This window comes from Pinus tabuliformis, chromosome 8, assembly GCF_031772625.1.
Source record: "Pinus tabuliformis cultivar Carrire ecotype Pingquan chromosome 8, CPIR1, whole genome shotgun sequence".
Classification (NCBI taxonomy): Eukaryota; Viridiplantae; Streptophyta; class Pinopsida; order Pinales; family Pinaceae; genus Pinus; species Pinus tabuliformis.
The window spans coordinates 739,692,103-739,714,022 of NC_142294.1; the positions used below are offsets into that span (position 1 = coordinate 739,692,103).

The 21,920-nt window shown below is 41.0% G+C and overlaps 1 protein-coding gene across 2 annotated transcripts in view; it reads right to left on the bottom strand.

The window, feature by feature from the left end:
• The window catches only part of LOC149237701 (uncharacterized), a 492,469-nt gene that overhangs the window by 61,768 nt on the left and 408,781 nt on the right, over positions 1–21,920 (bottom strand). For both annotated transcript variants that reach the window (XM_089372754.1, XM_089372755.1), the window contains exon 32: positions 20,594–20,687. In XM_089372754.1, the coding sequence (XP_089228880.1) occupies positions 20,594–20,687 (94 nt within the window). The remainder of the gene's footprint in view (positions 1–20,593; positions 20,688–21,920) is intronic.

The following is a 21,920-nucleotide window of genomic DNA, read 5'->3' on the forward strand; positions in this document are numbered from 1 at the left end:
GTGTCAGGCCTAGAACGATGCCCCGCAAGTTAATGCAGCTAAAAAGAAAAGTAAAAGCATAATTAGCCACATTCAATAGGAAAATGTACCACAAAATACAAAAGATGGTCGGGACAAACACATTTGGCAAGTGGGAAAAAGCCAATGCATGAGCTCTACCCCATTCTCATGGCCATCACCTTGGTTCCTATAGGCCCTAGGTGCACCTCGTTTATCATTTAGGAACCCGTGATTGTCCGAAACCCTGGTAGGCAATGAACTGCCCCACCTCAAAGGGGGTATCCACTGCTACACTCTACATATCATGCTCTTACTCCTTGAGCCCTGTTACCGCTCAAACTAGCAAGGGATCCTTGAAGGGCAAATGATTGACCAAGGGCAACAAATGGAGACTAAGCCCATTGTCACCTCAGCTAAGGCTCCCTACTATTTACGGACTTTCACCGATGGGAGGAGACCTGATATATAATGTAGTCACCAATGAAAGATAAATCAATAAGTGGATATGGAGTGACCCAAATAATCCCTTTCTAGAAGAGGCTGAAGAATAGAGCTTGCTTGCTTTTGAAGCAAGGTACAATGTCTTTTAGGATAACGATGGGAGGATTTGAGGGTTAGATTTAGGGAATATGACTTGTGAAAGAGTTTCCCAATGATTCAATCCCTAAAATCTTTGTTGAAATTGGTACCCCAGATGGTTCTTGAAGAATTATCTTTACAAAGGAATGGGACCACACAGGACCAAATGGATCCAACCTAGGTTAGGAGGTAAGAGTTTAGCAAACATGTTGGAATTTCTAAGTTTAACTATTAGAAACCCTTCATGTACTTTACTGATTTATTCCTACCTACTTGTTCTGTTAATTAACAAGTTATTTACCATGTAAATACTGGAAATAAATACAAGTACATGCTCAACACATTACAGATCATCAACAAAAATCTAAGCTGGAATGGTTGTAGAAAGGAAAGAACTTTGGGGGGTTGGAAAGCATTTTATGCTTTTCAAAATAGGTGTAGAGAGGCAGAGTTATGGGACTGGAAGACCACTCAAACTCCTTTTGGGCTTCTAGTGATTTCGGTGATTCTCTATGGTTGTGAACTGCGGGCTAGCAATACCTTCGACATGCAGTGATGAAAAATTGAGAAAATTCAGAAGCGTTTGATTACAAACAAATTTAAGATTAAAAGTGCAGTTTCTTATGATATCTTGTTAAGTGAAACAAGGACTGCTCCTATTGAGGCAATTGCTATGGTGCGAGTCATAAGGTATTTAAAAAAAATTGAGCAAATGGAAGAGGGTAAATGGCCTAAGGTTGTGTTTAATGATAGATTGTGCAAGAGCAAAAAAACTTGGATGCAACAAAATAACAAATGGTTTAGTAAATGGGGTATTTGCTTGAACGTGTGTCCCATAAACAGCAAAGAGATAAAAGCTTTTGTTATGGAAAAGATCCACAAATGTACTTGGGATAAGGAGCCAGGAAGAAAGAAAAATTACTATATTGAAGTGTTTAATCCCATTCATAATCATCAACCAAAAGCATACATAGAGGCCAATATCTCTTGGAGAGCCAAAATTCTTATTGCTCAGTTTAGGACTAATTCTTATCAACTCCGTTGTGAAATAGGGCGTTGGAAAAAGCCAAAGGATGTGTGTGAGGAAAGGGTATGCATTTTTTGTTCTTCCGGAAAAGTGGAAACAGAGAAACATTTCATTTTAGAATGTGAGGCCTTCAAAGACATCAGGGAAAGTTATGCAGGTATGCTGGCAACTAGCTCTTGGGATAATCTATTTAGCGAGGGGTTTGTCGAGAAGCTGGAAGCATTTATTGTGTAGCTTCACAGAAAAAGGGCCGAATACATCAAGCAAATGAAGAGCAATTTGTCCCATAGGCTATCTTTAGCCTCGTGGATGTTAAAATAATTTCTTTCTTCTTTCTTTCAACTGAAGGAAACAAGACAAGCACACAAGTGACACTGTTGTTTTTGGAGCAATGTCCTCAGAAAAACCCAATGTGAGAAAACCAGTGCATCTATATGAGGGTTTTAATTATTAACCATTTTCAAAATACAATTTGGGTGCCAAAACCAGCTCACCCAACAGAGAATAATCTCAACAATAGTACCTCTCGGTCAGAGACAAATATTTCGGCTAAAACCTTGGATAATCGCTCTGGCAGCTTCACAGCTCCAATCTGCCCCTCAAAACCCTAGCGTCAGCCTCTAGGGACAACGTTAACCTTTTCTGGCCCAGCGTTTGCCCAACGTCACTCTGGCTTGGCCTGCGTTAGCCTATGGAGGCACTACGTCACCCACGCTGGCCCTTTGAGGCACTGCGCAGCTCTTGGTTGCCTCTGTGTCAGCTCTAGCTGCCTCTACATGAACCCCTAGCTAGTTCTGCGTCCCTCACTCTCGGCTACTACGTTGATCCTCCTGGTGCTATCTCGTCTCTCTGCTTCTATATTCACAGCCCCTCAGCTACAACTCTGATCACTCTCTCGACTTCCTCAGCCAACCCAACCCTAGAAAGTCGAAACCTTGATCAACTCAGTGTGTTCTCTAAGTGACCCTCAAGCCTCCTCTTATACTTTTCTCATTGACAAATCAACAACCGAGATTAAGTCCCTAATCAATGGCTAAGATTAGATTTGGCTTGATCCATGACTTTTGGACCATTCTAACACAGTTTTATATTAATTCACATTAATATTTTATTTTCCATAAGTTTAGACTTAGGTACTCCATCAAAAATATTAATTATTTTAATATCACCCAAATTGTTTAGAATCTGCCCAAACCCTTTCTGGGTATTGGAGATCTCATGTGCCTTAGCCTCTCCACCAATTTTCGTGGCTAGAGCACATCCAATGTTACCACAAATCAACACTCCCTCTTAGCGAGGACTGTGCTCTAGAAATATTCCTCACTGAGTATCGCCCTGATCGTCTGGCATCGGTGCCTGTCCTGATATCTGCATTGCTACATCCTGTACTGCTATCCATGGTCCTGCCACTGCAACTATTGCATTCATACTGCAACTCCCTCTCATCCTGTTGCATCGTGCTGCCCATAGCACTATCACTACTAACTGCTACACTGCAACCCAATTACTGAGAAGTAAGTAACTGATCTCCCAACTCTGACATCTCCGTCAGGCTAGAGACACCCATGATGCCGAAGCTCCCTTTATCACTGACAAGTGCTCCCTCTCTGACCTTTGCACTGCTGCAACTATTCCATGCATCTCGCACCATTTACACACCTCTCTGTGCCATCTTGCACTGGTGCAACACTCCTGTGCTTCTTGCACTGCTGCCTCACACTATCATGGGAATCCTGCACTGTAGCTCCCTCTGTTGCTTCATCCGCATTCGTCTCTATTGACATCCGCCAGTACTGCTACTCCTCTTTAGTGCTCCCGTAGCAGGGTCTAATCCAACAGGTTGGGTACCTCGAGGATCTTGCCCCTCATCGCCTATAGTCCGTTTGACTACAGCTCGATGTCTCCCCACTTCCGCTCAAGTGGTGTGTGTGCACTCATGACACAAACATTGTTTGTCTCCACTTCCTTCTCTGCCCTTGCTGGCGCAGCCTTGGTCTCGGAGGCCTTTCCCTTGCTCTTCTTCCTTGGACACTGGGTTGCATAATGACCCAACTCCCCATAGTGGAAGCATTTGACCTTGAAGAGGTCCTTCTTCTTCTGTTTCTCTTGCTTTCCCTCAAATGCTAGGGCAACATCCACCTCCTCCCCCTTCTTGTCACTACTCCCCGCCTTGCTCAGCATTTTGATCTCTTCTTGGCGAAGAGTCGCCCACATTTCCTCCCAATCTGGAAGGGTTGCCCTGCCCAATATGCTCTGGACAAACACCTCCCAGTCTTTTGAGACTATGTTTAAGGCTGCTCACACCATCAATTCTTGATCCGGCGTGACTCCTATGGAAGTCAGCTGATCCCGGATCTCCTTCAATCGACTGAGGAAGAGGTCGATTTGTTTTCCCTTCTACATCTAGTATGACCGCAGCTGATTTTCTAGTAACATCCTTCTCTGCACAGAGGTATGTTGGTACAATTTCTTTAGGGCCTCCCACATTTCATTTTTTGTGTCATTTTCGGCAATATGTGGTACTACATGGTCCTTGACCCTGTCAAGAATGATGCTCTTGGCCCACACCATTGCCTCCTCGTACTAGTCGTTATCAGCTGAGTCAAATGGGATTGCTATCGTCCTCAAGGCGAAGTGCTTGACACGATTCTTGTCTAGAATGGATAAGATTCTGGCCTTCCAGACTACGAAGTTTGAGGCTTTGTCCAATCTGTCCTGGTCTCTTACCCCGTTCTCTGCCATCTCTCTGCTCCTCTACTTCCCTCCTAGAAGTTCTTGGTGTGACTCCCTCTGAGCCTCGATTTCCCTCCTAGAAACCCTTCTGCCAATGTCGAGATGCCCCCACTTCGATCGTTAGTGCAGCTGCACTATTGATCCGGATTTCTTGGCTAGAAATCCTCGGTAGTAACTCCCTCCTTGGCCTTGCTCTGTTAGGTATTGTTCTGACTACAGTACCCCACCAACTCCACTCTGCGACTTACCCACAACCTCCTAAACCAAGAAAACTGAAGGTTAGAGCTCCTAGGCTCTGTACAATCAGGCACTGGCTGAAATGCTCCCTTAGCCAACTGTGTTAGCCCTTCGGGTCTCTACGTGAGCCTTTTCTGCCCTCCTTACTCTCTGCGTTGGCCTCTTCCTGGCTCAATCTTGATGATGGAGGCACTGCATCACCCCTTCCTTGCTGCTACTCTGCTAGGAACAACTTCTGTCACTCAAAACAACTGTTTTCTGTTGTTGCTCTGCTCGACAGATGTCCACAGTTCTCCTGTGATCTACAACCACACTTTGATACCATGTTGGAATTTCTAAGTCTAACTGTTAGAAACCCTTCATGTACTTTACTGATTTATTCCTACCTACTTGTTTTGTTAATTAACAAGTTATTTATCATGTAAATACTGGAAATAAATACAAGTACATGCTCAACACATTACAAATCATCAACTGAAGGAAACAAAACAAGCACACAAGTGACACCGTTGTTTTTGGACCAATATCCTTAGAAAAACCCAATGCGGGAAAGCTGGTGCAGTTATCTGAGGGTTTTAATTATTAAGTAGTTTTAGAATACAATCTGGGTGCCAAAACTGGCTCACCCAACATAAAATAATCTCGGCAATAATAACTCTCAGTTGGAGACAGATGTTCGGCTGAAACCCCGGATAATCACTCCGACAGCTTCACAGCTCCAATCTGCCCCACAAAACCCCAGCGTCAGCCTCTAGGGACAGCGTCAACCCTTTTTGGCCTAGCATTTGCCCAACATCACTCTAGCTTGGCCTGGGTCAGCCTCTGAAGGCACTGCGTCAGCCCTCTTTACCTCTGCGTCACCCACGTTGGCCCTTTGAGGCACTACGCAGCTCCTGGTTGGCTTTGCGTGAACCCCTGGCTAGTTCTACGTCCCTCACTCTCAGCTATTGCGCTGTTCCTCCTAGTTCTATCTCTGCCTCTCTGCTTTTGTATTCGTTGCCCCTCAGCTGCAACTCTGATTACTTTCTTGACTTCCTTAGCAAACCCAACCCCAAAAAGTCAAAATCTTGATCAACTCTATGTGTTCTCCATGTGACCCTCAAGCCTCCTCTTATACTTTTCTCGTTGACAAATCAACGACCGAGATTAAGTCCCTAATCAACTGCTAAGATTAGATTTGGTTTGATCCATGACTTTTGGACCATTCTAACACAGTTTTATATTAATTCACATTAATATTTTATTTTCCCTAAGTTTAGACTTAGAGACTCCATTAAAAATATTAATTATTTTAATATCTCTCAAACTGTTTAGAATTTACCTAAACCGTTTCTAGGCATTGGAGATCTCATGTGCCTTAGCCTCTCCACCAATTTTCGCGGCTAGATCACATCCGATGCTACCCCAAATCAACAAAACAATGATGTTCTTAACCCAGACCAGGAGGGGGAAAGGATCAAAGAATTTTTTTTCACCTAAAGGTGTTGAATTGATCCTATGAGGCACTAGCCTTGGGCATACTAGGGAAAAGTTTGATCTCAGAGCTAAGGTTTGTCTTTTCTCACAACTCCACTGTCGGAATGGCTTCAAAATTGGAGGAGACCTTGGGGAGACACCAGCGCAGGAGAGGCTAGGAGATTGAACTTTTTGGAGGACTATTTTGTTGAGAAAATGATGCCCAAGTTGACCCAACTTGGCTAGACCTAGGAAAAGGTGAAGACGAATTGATTTTAGGTGATCATCTCTTGGTAGATCAATGCCTTAGTCTTGGAAGAATGGAGTCTATGATAAATATGAATAAGGACCTTGGTTCTTAGTCAAGGAGGCCTCAAGACTACCTCGCTAGCCTTCTAGGACAAAGAAAAGTAATCTTGCGACTTTTATAGTTTATGTGGAAAAGGTGATGGCTTATCAAGATGAATTCGTTGATAGAATTATCCCTAGGAGATTTCATTCAAATTACATGGCCCATACATTGAGAGATGCTATATAGAAACAAAATTCCACAATTTAAGCAGTAAACGCATGTAGCAATTAGCCTTAAAAATAGTGAAAATCCCAATCCTATGTATATAACAAAGTAAAGCAAGAATAGCATTAAAATCATGTACTTACATGTGATAGAAGTTAGAACATATCCAACCATCCACAATTTGACAATAGAGAAGCTCCAAGATAAGATAAACCAAATCAATACATCAAAATTCATCCATAAAGCTCCAATTCGTCCTCCAAGAAAAAGAGCGAAATTCTCAAGAGAGAGAAGAGATCCAATCCAAAGTGATGATGAGCAAATGAACTCATCTCACTTTCATTTATACACTAATGAGGAGTTTGAATTAGTCTCATTGGCCTACATAAACCCCAAAAATAATGTAATGTGCTAATAATGTAACTTTTGGTGACAGACCCACCAAACTAGCTCACAAATATAAGAATAAGCCTCTTAAGAGGTAAGATGATGAATAATAAATATCACAGGGCCCTCCAAGAGGCCCAATGAGGTCCATGGGTGCCTTAATGAAGAATAGGACTCTCAAAAGTAATGGACAAAGGGTTGACCCCTTGTTTTCCAAATAATAAACCTATGGTGCTTCCAATGGGTGTAGGGGGCACAATAATAACCTCATGGGTCTCCAAATGAGTTGAAGATGCCTATAGATCATCTACAAGGGATCTGATGATGGTGTAGGGGATTTCACATCATCCTACAAGTCTTGGGTTAGCTACCAAGTGTATGGTACATTTGTGTGGCTGACTGGGCAAAGGTGAACGAGGTGCATTTTTCCAATGTTCCACCAAGTCTCCGGGACGGGGAGACGCGGGTGCGGGGAGACGCACAAAGGGGACGTGTGGGAGAACCCTGAAATTTTAGGGAAATTTAGGGGAGACGGGGAGACGTCGAGGTATATATAATATAATTTTTAATTATATATATTATAAATTTATATATATGTATATAATTTTGAAATTTTCATGTTCATATTCATTGTTCAATAATGCTAATTCATCAAGATTCAATACCATAAGATTCAATAATAAAATTCAATATGAAATTCAAATATTCAAATACAATGTACATTGATCCATATCAATTATCATTCATCAATCATCATTCTATAATTTACATTGAAAACCAAAATAATAACTGAAACTAACATATATTCCAAACAGTTGTTTCTATATGATTAAATCAAAAAGTTATAAATAAATTAACTTCTAATATATCTGACCAACCTCTGCTATTTCACTTTGGTTTTCACTAAAAGAATGACAATAGATGAACCACATACTTGTAATCTTACAATGCTCTTAATTTGTTCACGGTCTAGAGGTTGGAAAACAATATACTCATCAATGCGATTCATGAACTCAGGGCGGAATGTCGTTTGAGCCACTTCCATAACCCTGTTCTTCATTCTCTCATACAGTTCCTCTTTTGAGCCAGTTCATCATCAAGCCTACTTAGAATGTACTGAGAACCAATGTTTGAAGTCATAATAATGACAGTGTTGGTGAAGCTTACAGTTCGACCCTGAGAATCAGTGACCCTTCCGTCATCTAAAATCTGAAGTAGAATATTGAAGGCATCTGTATGTGCCTTCTCAATTTCATCAAACAGAATAACTGCATAAGGCCTTCTACGTATAGACTCAGTCAACTGTCCCCCTTCTTCATAACCCACATACCCTGGTGGTGCTCCAATCAGCCTTGAAACTGCATGCTTCTCCATGTATTCACTCATGTCAATCCTCACTAGAGCTTCATCAGTATTAAATAAATAGGATGCAAGAGCCTTAGCTAATTCTGTTTTGCCAACACCAGTTGGGCAACGACTGCTAAGTGCTAATAGCGAGCCGCTGCGTGGAGAAGAGTGAGGATGTGCTGAAGCTCTCGTGGGCGCAGTGAGAGCAGATGGAAGAAAAAAATGCGTTGAGGTAAGAGCATAATGAATGGCGGCAGAATGAAAACTTGAAAAGTGGAGTTAACCCTATCTTGTTCATGTAATTTTTTATTTGTAATTGTTAATTTAGTTTATTTTTATTTTTTATGTTTTTTTAATAAATTAATTTTCATTTCTTTTTAATTTTTTTTTTGGTTTATAAAGGGTAATTAGACAAAAATGAAGGGGGGACGCCCAGAAGAACCCCATTCTCGGGGGGACGCCCAGAAGAACCCCATTTTTGGGGGGGACGCCCAGAAGTACCCCTTTAGGGGAGTCGAGTCTCCCACATTGGGGAAATGCACCCCCTTGCGTCTCCCCGAGTCTCCCCAAAAGGGGGACGTGGGGAAACGCACCCCCGAGAGTCTCCCCGTCCCGGGTGCGTGGGGTGCGAGGGGTGCACGCACCCCACCCTGGGGGACGCGTCCCCGTAGAACACTGCATTTTTCTCGTCCAATAAGAATATATTCAGCATCTCTAGCCATCCTCGACAATCCATGGAGTGTTGTCTATTGTTGTGGAGGCCCATGGCTCTCGACACACACCCTACATGTGCCAATGTGGCCCTCTGGAGGATTAGGACTCCGTATAGGGAGACCAAACCCAAGATGGAGACTAACTGCAATCCTGCATAAGATACAATACCTCCCCTAGCCTTTCAATACAACAATTCGTTAGCGAAATTGAGTAAATGAGGTTACCAACCATAATGGGCTTTGGGATGTGTCAATGCTTCGTAAACTCCAAATGGGGTTAATCAAGTATCCTATTAGGTGGTTTCTACTTCTAAAGGGGATAATATGTTCAAGGTACATCCTTCAAAAGGTGGTGCCATTTGACAGATAGGTGAATGAAGTAGGGGATGAGAAGGGGCAGCCCCAGGCCACATGTTGGGGCACAAGGGTTAGCTAATAAAAGGGAAGCCCACACATGGATTTATAATGTATAGGAGGGAGCAATCGTAGTACATGAGGTGCCTTGACTTTGATTTTTCCACCTTTTTTTATATGTCTTTTCCCTTTTCATGATTTTCTTTCATTAATTGTTCGGGGATCAAGGGGGAGGAGCAAGATGTATAAAATATAACAGTGAATACCGCCTTTTAAGGTGGGGCGGTTCATTGCCCACCAGGGGTTGGGGCAATCATGGGCTCCTATATGATGAAGGAGGTTCATAGAATCTGTAGGAACCAGAGTGATGGCCATGATGATGGGGTAAAGCTCATCTATTAGCTTTTTCCCATGTGCTAGACGTGTTTGTCCCGACCATCTTTTGCATTTTGTGGTGCATTTCCCTATTGAATGTGGCCATATATGCTTTTATCTTTCTTTTCAACTACACCAACCTTCGGCCTTCATTCCAGGCCATAACCTAAGGTGTGGCCAAGTGGAAGGGGTATGCTAACCCTATGTGGACCCAGGTGGGAGAATGAATGGGCTTCGGGATGTGTCAATGTCTCCTAAACTCCAAATGGAGTTAACCAAGTATCCTATTAGATGGTTTCTACTTCTAAAGGGGATACTATGTTCAAGGTACATCCTTCAAAAGGTGCTGCCATGTGATAGATAGGTGAATCAAGTAGGGGATGAGAAGGGGCAACCTTGGGCCACATGCTGGGCACAAGTGTAGCTAATAAAAGGGAAGCCCACACTTGGGTTTATAATGTATAGGAGGGAGCAATAGTAGTACAAGTGGAAGGGGTATGCTAACCCTATGTGGATCCAGGTGGGAGAATCATTGGGCTTCAAGATGTGTCATTGTCTCCTAAACTCCAAATGGAGTTAATAAGTATCCTATTAAGTGCTTTCTACTTCTAAAGGGGATAATATGTTCAAGGTACATCCTTCAAAAGGTAGTGCTCGTTTAAATATGGCAACACGAATATTCCAATTTAATTTGTCCTTGAATTAAATTGTGAATTAAAATTGAATTTAGTCTTAACAACTACTTGGAAATAATTAATTAATTTATTTTAAATTAATTAGTTGGAGAAATTCAAGTTAGAAGTCTTTCTGAAGTCATGCAAGAGTTATCCCCTGAATTAAGGAGATAAGATTGAGTTATATTTGAGTTGTAATTAATTAACTCAGTTCACTGAGTTAAGTCCAGTGAAATTAGTTCCAAACTCTTTGAGGAACTAATAGTGAGTTAACAGTTAGTTAATGCATCAATGCACTGTACTAGTGCTACTCTAGTTAACTGAAGATTCCCTCATCAAAAACTCATGGATGTCTATTCTGAGAAAGACCCTGTTGAGAGAAATGTTCAAGGACAGTGTACTATCAATTGCATGTGTTTTCTCTTGGAGAAAACTCATGCATGCAGTCAAGGATTTATCCTTGAGGATTGTGCAGTTTTGAAGGGAGGTTTTCCACTTGGTAATAGGAGAATCATCCACAAAGAACAACGCAAGGAAATAGGAGCTTGGAGGGCAGAGAGGAAGGCTGGAGAGAAACCAAGATTTCTTGTGAGCATCTATGAGAATTGTACTGAGAGCTAGCTAGCTGTGAGAACTGGGTAGCTGTGAGAGCTAAGGCTTTGTATAATTCCTATGTATTTCGACCATGTATGATAATACAATAGTGTGGGGTTTTTATCTAATGATTTCCCCAAAAGTATTTTCATGTGTATTGTGCCATTGATTCTTCTCCTTCTCGTTATATTGTTCAGCTTGATCTTTAAACTTCCGCAAATTGATAGAAGTAGGTTATAGTGTTCTGCTTTGAATTATATTGCATTAGAAGGAGGGGATGAGAAGGGGCAACCTTGGGCCACATGCTGGGGCACAAGGGTAGCTAATAAAAGGGAAGCCCACACTTGGGTTTATAATGTATAGGAGGGAGCAATTGTAGTACAAGTGGAAGGGGTATGCTAACCCTATGTGGACCCAGGTGGGAGAATCAATGGGCTTCAAGATGTGTCAATGTCTCCTAAGCTCCAAATGGAGTTAGCCAAGTATCCTATTAGGTGGTTTCTACTTTTAAAGGGGATAATATGTTTAAGGTACATCCTTCAAAAGGTGGTGCCATGTGATAGATAGGTGAACGAAGTAGGCGATGAGAAGGGGCAGCCCTGGGCCACATGCTGGGGCATAAGGGTAATAGCTAATAAAATGGAAGCCCACACCTGGGTTTATAATGTATAGGAGGGAGAAATCGTAGTACATGAAGTGCCCCAACCTTGATTTTTCCACCCTTCTTTATATGCCTTTTGCCTTTTTATGATTTTATTTCATTAATTGTCGGGGCTCAAGGGGGAGGAGCATAATGTATAAGATATAACAGTGAATAACCCCTTCTAAGGTGAAGTGGTTCATTGCCCACCAAGGGTTGGGACAATCATGGGTTCCTATATGATGAAGGAGGTTCATAGAACTTGTAGGAACCAGGGTGATGGCCATGATGATGGGGTAGAGCTCATCTATTAACTTTTTCCCACGCGTGCTAAATGTGTTTGTCCCGACCATCTTTTGCATTTTGTGGTGCATTTTCTTGTTGAATGTGGCCATATATGCTTCTATCTTTCTTTTCAACTACAACAACCTTCGGGCTTCATTCCAGGCCATAACCCAAGGTGTGGGCAAGTGAAAGGGGTATGCTAACCCTATATGGACCTAGGTGGGAGAAATGATGAATGAGGTAATAATGAATGGAAAGAGGGTAATATAAGCGGATAAAGGAGTGGAACCACACAACCAAAATCAGGGTTTTCCATGAAATACTATCCCCAGAGCCAAATGGTCAGTAAAAGAGATCCCACGAGACTAGAATCCAAGGTTAATACCTAAAAGGGTTCTAGGGGACAAGAGCACAGACCTAGTCCATTATTTTTGCCAAATCCCCCCATTAATTGATGCCCAGAAGTGTCCATGATAAGAAAACTACAATACTTAACTTTCAAATGACAAGGCATACTTTTAGGTTCAGGAGGCCCACCTTCAAACATACGATCATGACAGATGGGCGAGGAACCACACGACTAGCTCAGGTGGCAGAGAAATGGCAGAATGAGCTAATTGGTGGCTACAAGGGGCCACTAGCGACCGACTGAGGACCATCTTGGAGAAATAAAAATCTCTTGGGGATATCACCCACAAAATGGTGGGTAACAAATCTCACGCAGTTAACCAAAGAAAAATCATAAAAGGCAAAAGGCATATGAAGAAGGGTGGAAAAATCAAGTCGGGATAACTCATGTACCACGATTGCTCCCTCCTATACATTATATACCCAAGTGTGGACCTCCCCTTTATTAACTACCCTTATACCTTGTCATGTAACCTAGGATTGCCCCCTCCATCCCCTACTTCGTCCCATCAATTTATCACATGCCACCACCATTTGAAGGATGTACCTTGGACATATCATCCCCTTTAAAGTAGAAACCACTTAATAGGGTACTTGGTAAACCCTCTTGGAGCTTGAAGACATTAGCATATGCCAAAGCCCACTATGGAAGGGCATGCCATTATGAAGTGCCCACCTGTTATTCATGTTTTGTAAGCTCTTTAACTCAATTTCTTTAAATGACTTGTTGTATTGGAAGGCATAAAGATGCATTGGATCTTATGCAACATTGCAGATGGTCTCCATTTTGGGTTTGCTCTCCCTAGACGGGGTCTTAACTCTCCAGAGGTCACTTGTGTGCCCTCACGCCCACTAGGAGCACCACAAGTTTATTATGTGGAGAACAAAGGGCCAACCCCTTGTACATTACTTTTGGAAGTCCTATTCATCATTATGACACTTATTGGCTTCATCAAGTTTCTTAAAGAGCCCAACGATATGTATTATTAATCATTCGACCTCTTCAGAGGCTTGTTATTTCTTTTATGAGCTACCTTGGTGGGCTTTTCACCAAAAGTTAGTTATTTGCACATTAGTTTTATTTTAGGGGCTAATGTAGGTTCAAATAACTATATTGAACTCATTAGGGGTGTTTAAATACAAATGATGAGAGTTAATTTCTCATCATCACTTGGTTTGGACTTGTATCTCTCTTGATATTTTTGCTATTGCTTCTTGGTGGACGAAATTTTGGAGCATTGATGAATTTTGATGTATGAATTGTCTTTTCTTGTCTTGGAGCTTCTTGATTGGCAAGTTTATTGATGGTTGGCTATATTCTCTTACATTTAAGTATAAATTTAATGTTCTTTATTCTTTTACTTTGTCACATACATTGATGAAAACATTTTCGCTATACTAGGGCTAGTTGTAACTTGTTGCATGCATTTATTGTGAAATTGTGGAATTATGTTCCTATATAGCATATCTCTATGTATGGGCCATGTATGTTGAACGGATTTTGCTAGGGATAATTCTATGGTTGAATTTATCATGACAAGCCACTTCACCTTGCAAAACGAAGTATAAAAGCTTTTAAGGTCACTCTCCTATGCCCTAATGACGAGCGAAGTTAATCTTAGAGCCTTCTTGACCTAGAAATGAACTCTATCTTCATATTCTTCTTGACTCCAATCTCCCCAAAGGATTAGGCACTGGTCTACCATAAGGTGATCATTTAAAAAAACATTTTTCTTCACCTCTCCTTTATTCTAGGTCTAGCCACATTAGGGCTCCTAGGGCATCATTTTGCCAACAAACCACCCATAGAAAAACTTCGATCTCTTGGCCTGTACTGTGCTAGTGTCTCTCTTAGGCCTCCTACAAATTTGAGGGAATTTTGACAGTGGGGTTGTGAGATATCCCAAGCCCTAGCCTCTAGATTGGTTTTTTCCCTAAGTTTCCCTAGGCTAATTCCTCAAAAGGATCATTTTGCACCTTTGAGTGAAAATCCCTTATTTGATCCCCTTCTCCTTCTTGTTTAGGTCAAATCTATCATTGGTTTCTAGACTCCTTCCCCTTGACCTAACCTGGGTCCACTTTGTCTCATGTGGTCCCATACCTTTAAAAAGTAGACTCTTCAAGAACCACTTGGGAAACCAAGTTCAACAAGGATTTTAAGGTTTTGGAAGCTCCTTTACAATTCATACTCCTCAAACCTAGCCCTTACATCCTCATCCCCTTCTCCTAGAAAGCCTTGTACCTTGCTTAAAAGGCAAGCAAGTCCCATTCTTAAGCCTCCTCTAGGAAAGGGTTCCCGATATCACTTTTAGCTAATCTATCCTTCATAACTGATTCTCTATATATCAAGTCTCCTCCCATCAATGAAAGTCTGTAACGAATAGGAAGCTTTAGTTGTGGTGACAGTGGGCTTTAGTTTCATTGTTGCTTTTAACCTAACAAGTGCCCCTCTAGGACCCTCTGCTAGTTTGAGCAATAACAGGGTCCACAAGGAGTTAGCCTCTCGCTCCCCTTGTCCACACCTTGGGTCAGGTCTAGAACAATGCGCCCGTGGTCGATGCAACTAAAATAAAGTTAAAAGCATAATTTGGCCACTTAAACAAGAAATATACCACAAAATGCAAAAGATGGCCAAGACATAAGAATTTAGCATGGAGGCAAAAGCCAAACATGAGCTCTACCCCCTACCATTATAGCCATCACCTTGGTTTCTAGGGCCCCTATGAGTGCCCTCTGCATCATTAAGGAACCCATGATTGTCCCAACCCCTGGTGGGCGATGAACTGCCCAACCTTAAGGGGAAAATCATTACTTTATTATACACATCATGCTCTTATCCCTTCGAGCTTCAAGCTAATAAAAAAAAGAAAAATCAATAAAAGGCAAAAAGGCATATGAAGAAGGGTGGAAAAACAAAGATTGGGGTAACTCATGTACCACGATTGCACCCTCCTACATCTATACACCCAATGTGTGGGCATCCCTCATTATTGTTACCCTTATACCATGGCATGTGGCTTGGAGCCTTCCCTGTTGCCCCACTCCATTCCTCCATTATTTCACATGACACCTACCACTTGACGAATGTACCATGGCTTTGGTTACTCCCTTAGAGGTTGAAACCACCTAATAGGGTCATTTACTAACCCTTCTTGTTGAGCTTGGTGACACTCGTACACTCTAAAGCCCATTTCAAAGGGCATGCCACTATGAAGTGTCCACTTTTATTGTTGTATTGGAAGGTGAGGAGGCACAATGGATCTTATACAAGATTGCAGGTGGGTCTTCATTTGGACTTGATCTCCCTATAAGGGTTGTAAGCCCTCTAGAGAGTGATAATGACACTTGTAAGGTGAGCGTTGAGAACCATGGGCCTCCACCACAACAGAGCATTGATTACCATGCCATGGGCTTCTTCAACACCACATATTGCTTGCTCATGCCCTAGCTATACAGAGATGATGATGCACCTAGACCACGTTGCCTAGTCGACCACATACTTGCACTTGACACTTGGTAGCTGATCCAGGGCCCAAATGGGGTGTTGTCTCATCCGGAGAAACATGGGAGGGCATGTGTCATCATTCTAGCCTTTATTGATGGAGAATCGACATGTTTGATCCAGTTAGAGACACATGAGACCATTGAGTGTGCTCCATAGCTACTTGGGAGCACCACATGATGTTTTGCTTGGGATTCAAGGGGCCACCCCCTTGATCATCATTTTTGGAGCCCTCCTATTCATCATGGCACATTGAGGCTTATCTTGGCCTCCCAACGACCCTTTGCACCATTATTTTATCATTTTCAACCTCATTAGGAAGGCTTACTCTATACTCTTGAGCTATTTGGTAGGCTTGTCACCAATAGGTTATTATTTTTCACATTAAAGTGATTTTGAGGGATTAATAGGGCTAATTAGACCATTCGAACTAATGAAAAGCTCATATTAATTAAAGGAGAGCCTTGTTTGTAACTCATCATCATTTGGATTGAGATTTCTATTGTAAAAAGAATTTGTACCTGCAATTGATGGCTGAAATTGGTGGTTATTGATGCATTTTGATGTTTGGGATTTTCACTATCTTGTCATGGAGCTTCTATTTGCAAATGTAATTGATGGATAGATTCGCTTTATCTTGTAAGTGCTATTTTGATGTTATTTCTTTACTTTGTTGCATGAATAATGTATGGAATATCTTGTCATAATCTTACATGTGCCCTAATTGAATGCAAATTCATGAAAACATTGGGATCTTGAAATATTGCATGCATTGCATGTTAGATAATGCGAATGAATATTCCTAGAGGCTCGTTCTACTTGTTGCATCCTCGAATCTCTATCAACCTTTGCCAAATGAAGTATAAATACCTCTTGTAGTGGAGTTGTTGCCTCTTAGGGATAGCAAAAGATGCATATGTCTCCTTCATAAAGAAAAATTCTTTCATTAAAGGGAATCTTGACTTCGTTTCTCCCAATTGACTAGGCAATGGTACTAATCCTAGTTGATCAACCCTAAATCCTTCTATTTTTATCCCCCTTTTCGAATTTCTGCCCTAACCCTAGAAGGTCACCTAGGGCCTAGTGCGAATTGCATTGGAGAAGTCATCTTGAGGAGCAAGTTGGCAGGCTACTACGCTGGCGTGTCTTCTAGTTGCCCTCAAAATTTGAAGCAATTCCCGTGGCTAGTCCGAGAGGAATGTTAAGCCCTAGCTCCGAATTTGATTTTATCCTTTTACTTCTTTGGTTAGTGGCATTCCAAAGGTCATTTTCTCTTGAAAAGTTAGAGGAAGTTAATCATTCTTTGGCCCTTCTCGTCCTTGCTTGACCTAGATATCTCATTGAAGATCATCCTCTAACCCTAGGTCTTGCTTGGATTCTCATAGGTCTCTCTTGTAGTCCCAAACCTTTATATGGTCATTATCTTACAAAACCCTAAGAAAGGCCTTGCCTCCTTAGGAAACCTTTGGTCTAGGAGTATCCCTTGTGATTGAATAACCCTTCCTCCTAGGTCTAGATCTCCTCCATAAGCATTTCTTGGCGAGCCATTAGCTTCTCTCCGAAGCAAATGAGCCATTATCTAGCCTTTGGTCTAGGAGTATCCCTTGTGATTGAATAACCCTTCCTCCTGGGTCTAGATCTCCTCCATAAGCATTTCTTGGAGAGCCATTAGCTTCTCTCCGAAGCAAATGGGCCTTGGAAATCACGCCATACTTAGCCATTGATCCTATCATCCTAGTGATTTACTTTATACTCGGACTCCTCCCATCACTGAAAGTCTATAAAGAGTAGGGGACATTGACTGTGGTGACAGTGGGTCTTTGTCCCATTGTTGTCATCTGGTCTAGTAGTAGTCCCTTACGTACCCCTCTTAGGACCTCTACTAGATTGTGTGGAAACATGTACAAAAGGAAGAAACCTAGCTGGCAGTATGAAGGAAGAGGTATGTATATCTTTAGAGTTCTTCATTAGGAAGCAAAATTCATGTGTTCAAAAATATTGTAGGAAGAGTTGGTTGCAGAAATGTGCTTGGTTGCATAAGCATGTTATGTCTTGGATAAGATTGGATTGGACAAAACTCTTCCTTTTGGTTGCTCAATACATAGAAGCATGATAGATGAGCATGATAGTATGTTTTGATTGGATAAGAAAGAACTCTTCCAAATGATTATCCAGTATATAGAAGCATAATGGATGGGAAAAACACATGATGATATTAATCAACATCTGATATGGTCTCTTGAAGAATGAAAGATGGACAACTTCAAAGGGAGCTGCATAAACTCTGATAGATATGATTTTGAAGCTTGTGGATTAGTTCACTCCATGAACACACTAATTAATGTTTGAAAACATGAAGAAGGTTTCTAGTATGAAGATAGACCATACAAAGGGATGTTGACCTCAGAAGAAGCTGGTAGCGGAATATGACATCTTGACAAAAAGGATTTTATAACTCTAATTTGATATTGATGACTCATTTGAGATATGACTTGGCTACTTGGAAGAATATGTTGCAGAAGTACAGATTGGAAAGATAGCAATTGAAATATTACATCTACAAGTATTTGGTTTAAACTCAAAAACACATGAATTGAGTGGACAACATTGGTTTTGGCTTAGAAGTATTGATGGCAGAAATGTGTACATCATGAAGGCAAGAAAGCTAGCAAGTCACAAGATAGCCTATTGGTCATATTGGATTCAATGATATTCACTTTCTCGATGGATAGAGGGAGCTATGACTAGCTCTACATTGATTGGTTTGGTAAGACGCTATTGATAATGAAGATACTATAAAGGATGATTGAGGGAAAGTGATGTAAAAGACTGATGGCAGGAACCCTGTCATGAAGGAAGATTGAGAAAGAGTTTGGCTCCATAAACATCTAGGAAGGTCGAAGCTTAGGTATGATATGATGATGAGAGATAGGAGCCCTTGCAACTACTACTATGATCTCCACAGAAGAACAAGTAGCTGATGAATGAGACAAAGAATGAAGCATATGCTTGAACTTAACTAAGAATTGCGATGATGTCTCCCTAGTTGAGAGGGAGCTAGGATCTACTCCCTATTTCAAAGGGAATGAGAGTTACATCCCTGATTGAGAGGGAGTGATATGGGACACCGTATTCTCCATGAGTCATGCACTAGGCTAGGACTAACCGTCGTACATCTAGCATCTGGCACTGAGAGGAATAATTGAGGATTGGATAAGAATCTGGGATTGGTACTCAAGGATTGGGAAACCAAGATAGGAAGTAGTCTTGTGCACCGACACTCTTTGAGGATTTGACAAAGTATCCAAGATAAGAGTGGTCGAAGAGGACCGATATTTTTTGAGGATTGGGAACCCAATATAAGAATAGTCCTGGAAGGACAAATCTTGTGAACATCCGGATGGGCTATGTGCCTTGAGAGGCTATAGTGGTGTCCATATGTATGCCTCCCGGCATTGTGCTCTAATCTTGTGGAGTGTTAGAGTTTGTCAAGTCATGGCCTTGCCATGTTGTAATTTGATAATGTTGGTCATGATGTTAAAATCTTATCAATACAACACTTCTTATGAGAATATTTCAGTTTGAGAGTACCCTTGTACCTGTTGTGGAATTATGAATACCTCCCTAGTTAAGAGGGGAGTGTTAAAAAATATAACTAGGTTCAGTGTTCATAATTGCTATTGCACTTATGTTATTGTATATTTCATGTCAAGATCAAAAGAAGAAAAAAAATATTATTTTATAAGCATGGGTTTCATGCTCAAATTGATTTGTCATTGACATCAAGCATGTTCTTCATGCTTCTAGGGTTTATTGAGTCAAAAAGAATATTTGTCATAAGTCAAATTATTGTTCTAGAGTCAAGTCCCATTTGGACTTTGGGAAGAAAATGGAAAAATAAATTTTTTGAGTCATAAATGTCATTTTTGTAACCACAAGAGCAAGTCAGCCCTACCTCATCAAGTTGGCCCTGGAAGGGGTAATTCGACCTCCTGGATGTGTATAAATAGAGGACAGTTCAACCTCATTTGAAGCCAAGCCAAGCAAATTTGACTTCTATGCAGAGAAGGGAGAGAAATACCAGAAAAGGAGCCTAGAAGCAAGAGCGAAGGTCTAAGGAAGAAAGGAGAGAGAAAGTGAAGTTCTAAAGACAAGTTTTCTGCCCTAATTCTCTAACACGTGCGAGTTTCTACAGCTGCTGCAGGGGCCGAAGTTGCAGATCTACTGCAGGTCCAAAACTTTGTTGTTGGGCGATGAAAATCTGGAGTTGGAGCTGATTTGGAAGGTTTTGACTTGAGTTGACTTTGACTTGTTGGAAAAGTTTGGAAGGATGGCGGACTTGGGTCTTGTTGGAGGTCTTGGTTTTGGTGTTTAGGTCTTCAATTTCTCATTTGATCTGATTCTATAAAAAGAGAAGAATTTTCTGGGTTTCCCCATAGGAGGGGTTTTGCCCTAGCTTGGAGCCTACATCTTGTGTCCATTGTCTATCTGTGATATTCATGGTTTATGGTTTTGGTAATTGTTTGATGAACAGAACGTAATAAAAGTAATGAAAAGGCAACATAATTTCACAAGCAATTATCAAGTAAAGAGAAATCATCCTAACTGCTGCCCCTATTGATTTCTCAACACCAGAATAGCACATAGATATGGTTCCTAAAAGGTACAGTAACAAATCTTGTCCTAATAAATAAATGAGACAAGTAACCAATATTACATTAAGGAAATAAAGAAAGAATGTTAAATGTTTATAGAAGATTACTGACCAAGTGCAACTGAAAGATTAATCAATGTTGTCCTCCAAATGTCCAAGTATTGCTCGAAGAAAATATAGAAGACTGAGTATGGGTAGACTGAAATCTGCACGACAATTTAAAACAATATTAGCATTACAGTCATACTTGATTCTGCAACCAGGCCTTGAACCAGTCAGCTATCTAACTGGCTTTCGAGCTGAAATTTGAAAGAAACACATTGAACCATATTTCAAAAAAGTACCTAAAATAATTCATTTTTAATGAAAAAATATTTAATATTTAATATGGCAAGACATTTACAGGTCCTTATGGCTCTCCTGCAGGGAAGCTCAGATCACTTGTATGCATTCAGAAAATAGTTATTTTGTGTCCAAATTGGGTGTAAATTTCCCAGGCGGGGTGAATGTGGTATGCCCCCACTACTAAATTTTCAGCATATAGACAGGAAAATACACAAATAATGCAAATCTAAATTGTCATAAATTTCCTTACTGCTGTGAGTCAATTTCCTTAAAAGATGCCTTGATTTCAACAAATAAATGACAACTTTTCAAGTGCATGTACCACAAACAGCAGGCTGTAGAATTTCCTAGTCTTTCTAGCTATGTTGCCAGGAAATGTGGGTTCGGGGACGGGGACGGGGACTGTAGAATTTCCTAGTCTTTCTAGTTTCTAGTGTAGAAGTGATTGTTATGTTATGAAATTATAATACCAACGTTAACAAGGATACCAAACCCCATCTACAGCCCTAAGACCAACATGTAAGTATCGATGTGAATGCCATTATGTAGATGCAAGCCAATTCTTTTAAGGATTTCCAACAGTTTTCACTCGAACACATAACAACATCAAAATTATAAATTTTGGGTCATAATTCAAAGGGATTGTGATTTCCAGGTGTTAAGAAAACTTCACAACTGTTACTGTAAGCCTATAGTCATCATCAAAAAAATAAACTTAAGTCTGCTGTGGGGGTACAAGAAAACTCATTCAGAAATCTCTTAAAAACTTAAGTCTGCTGGTCAGCCAGTTGAGACCGGTTTATACCAGTTTGGTACGTAACTGCTACAAACTGGCCCTCTGGTCTGGTCTGCAGGCCAGTTCAATACTGCGCCCAGTCCAACTGAATGGTTCTACTAGTTCCAGTTCTGAGAGGGCTGGTTTTGAAAACTATACTAATCAGTTTCAGATAGACTCTTGATTAATGTTGTAAAATATACAGTTTTATTCTGCTCAGTATAGGGAAGAGTTTGTGCTAGTATGCATGCATGGGTGTGCATGTACACAAACATAAGCTCTGAAATCCCATTAGACTTGTCTTAAAAAAGAGCCAGAG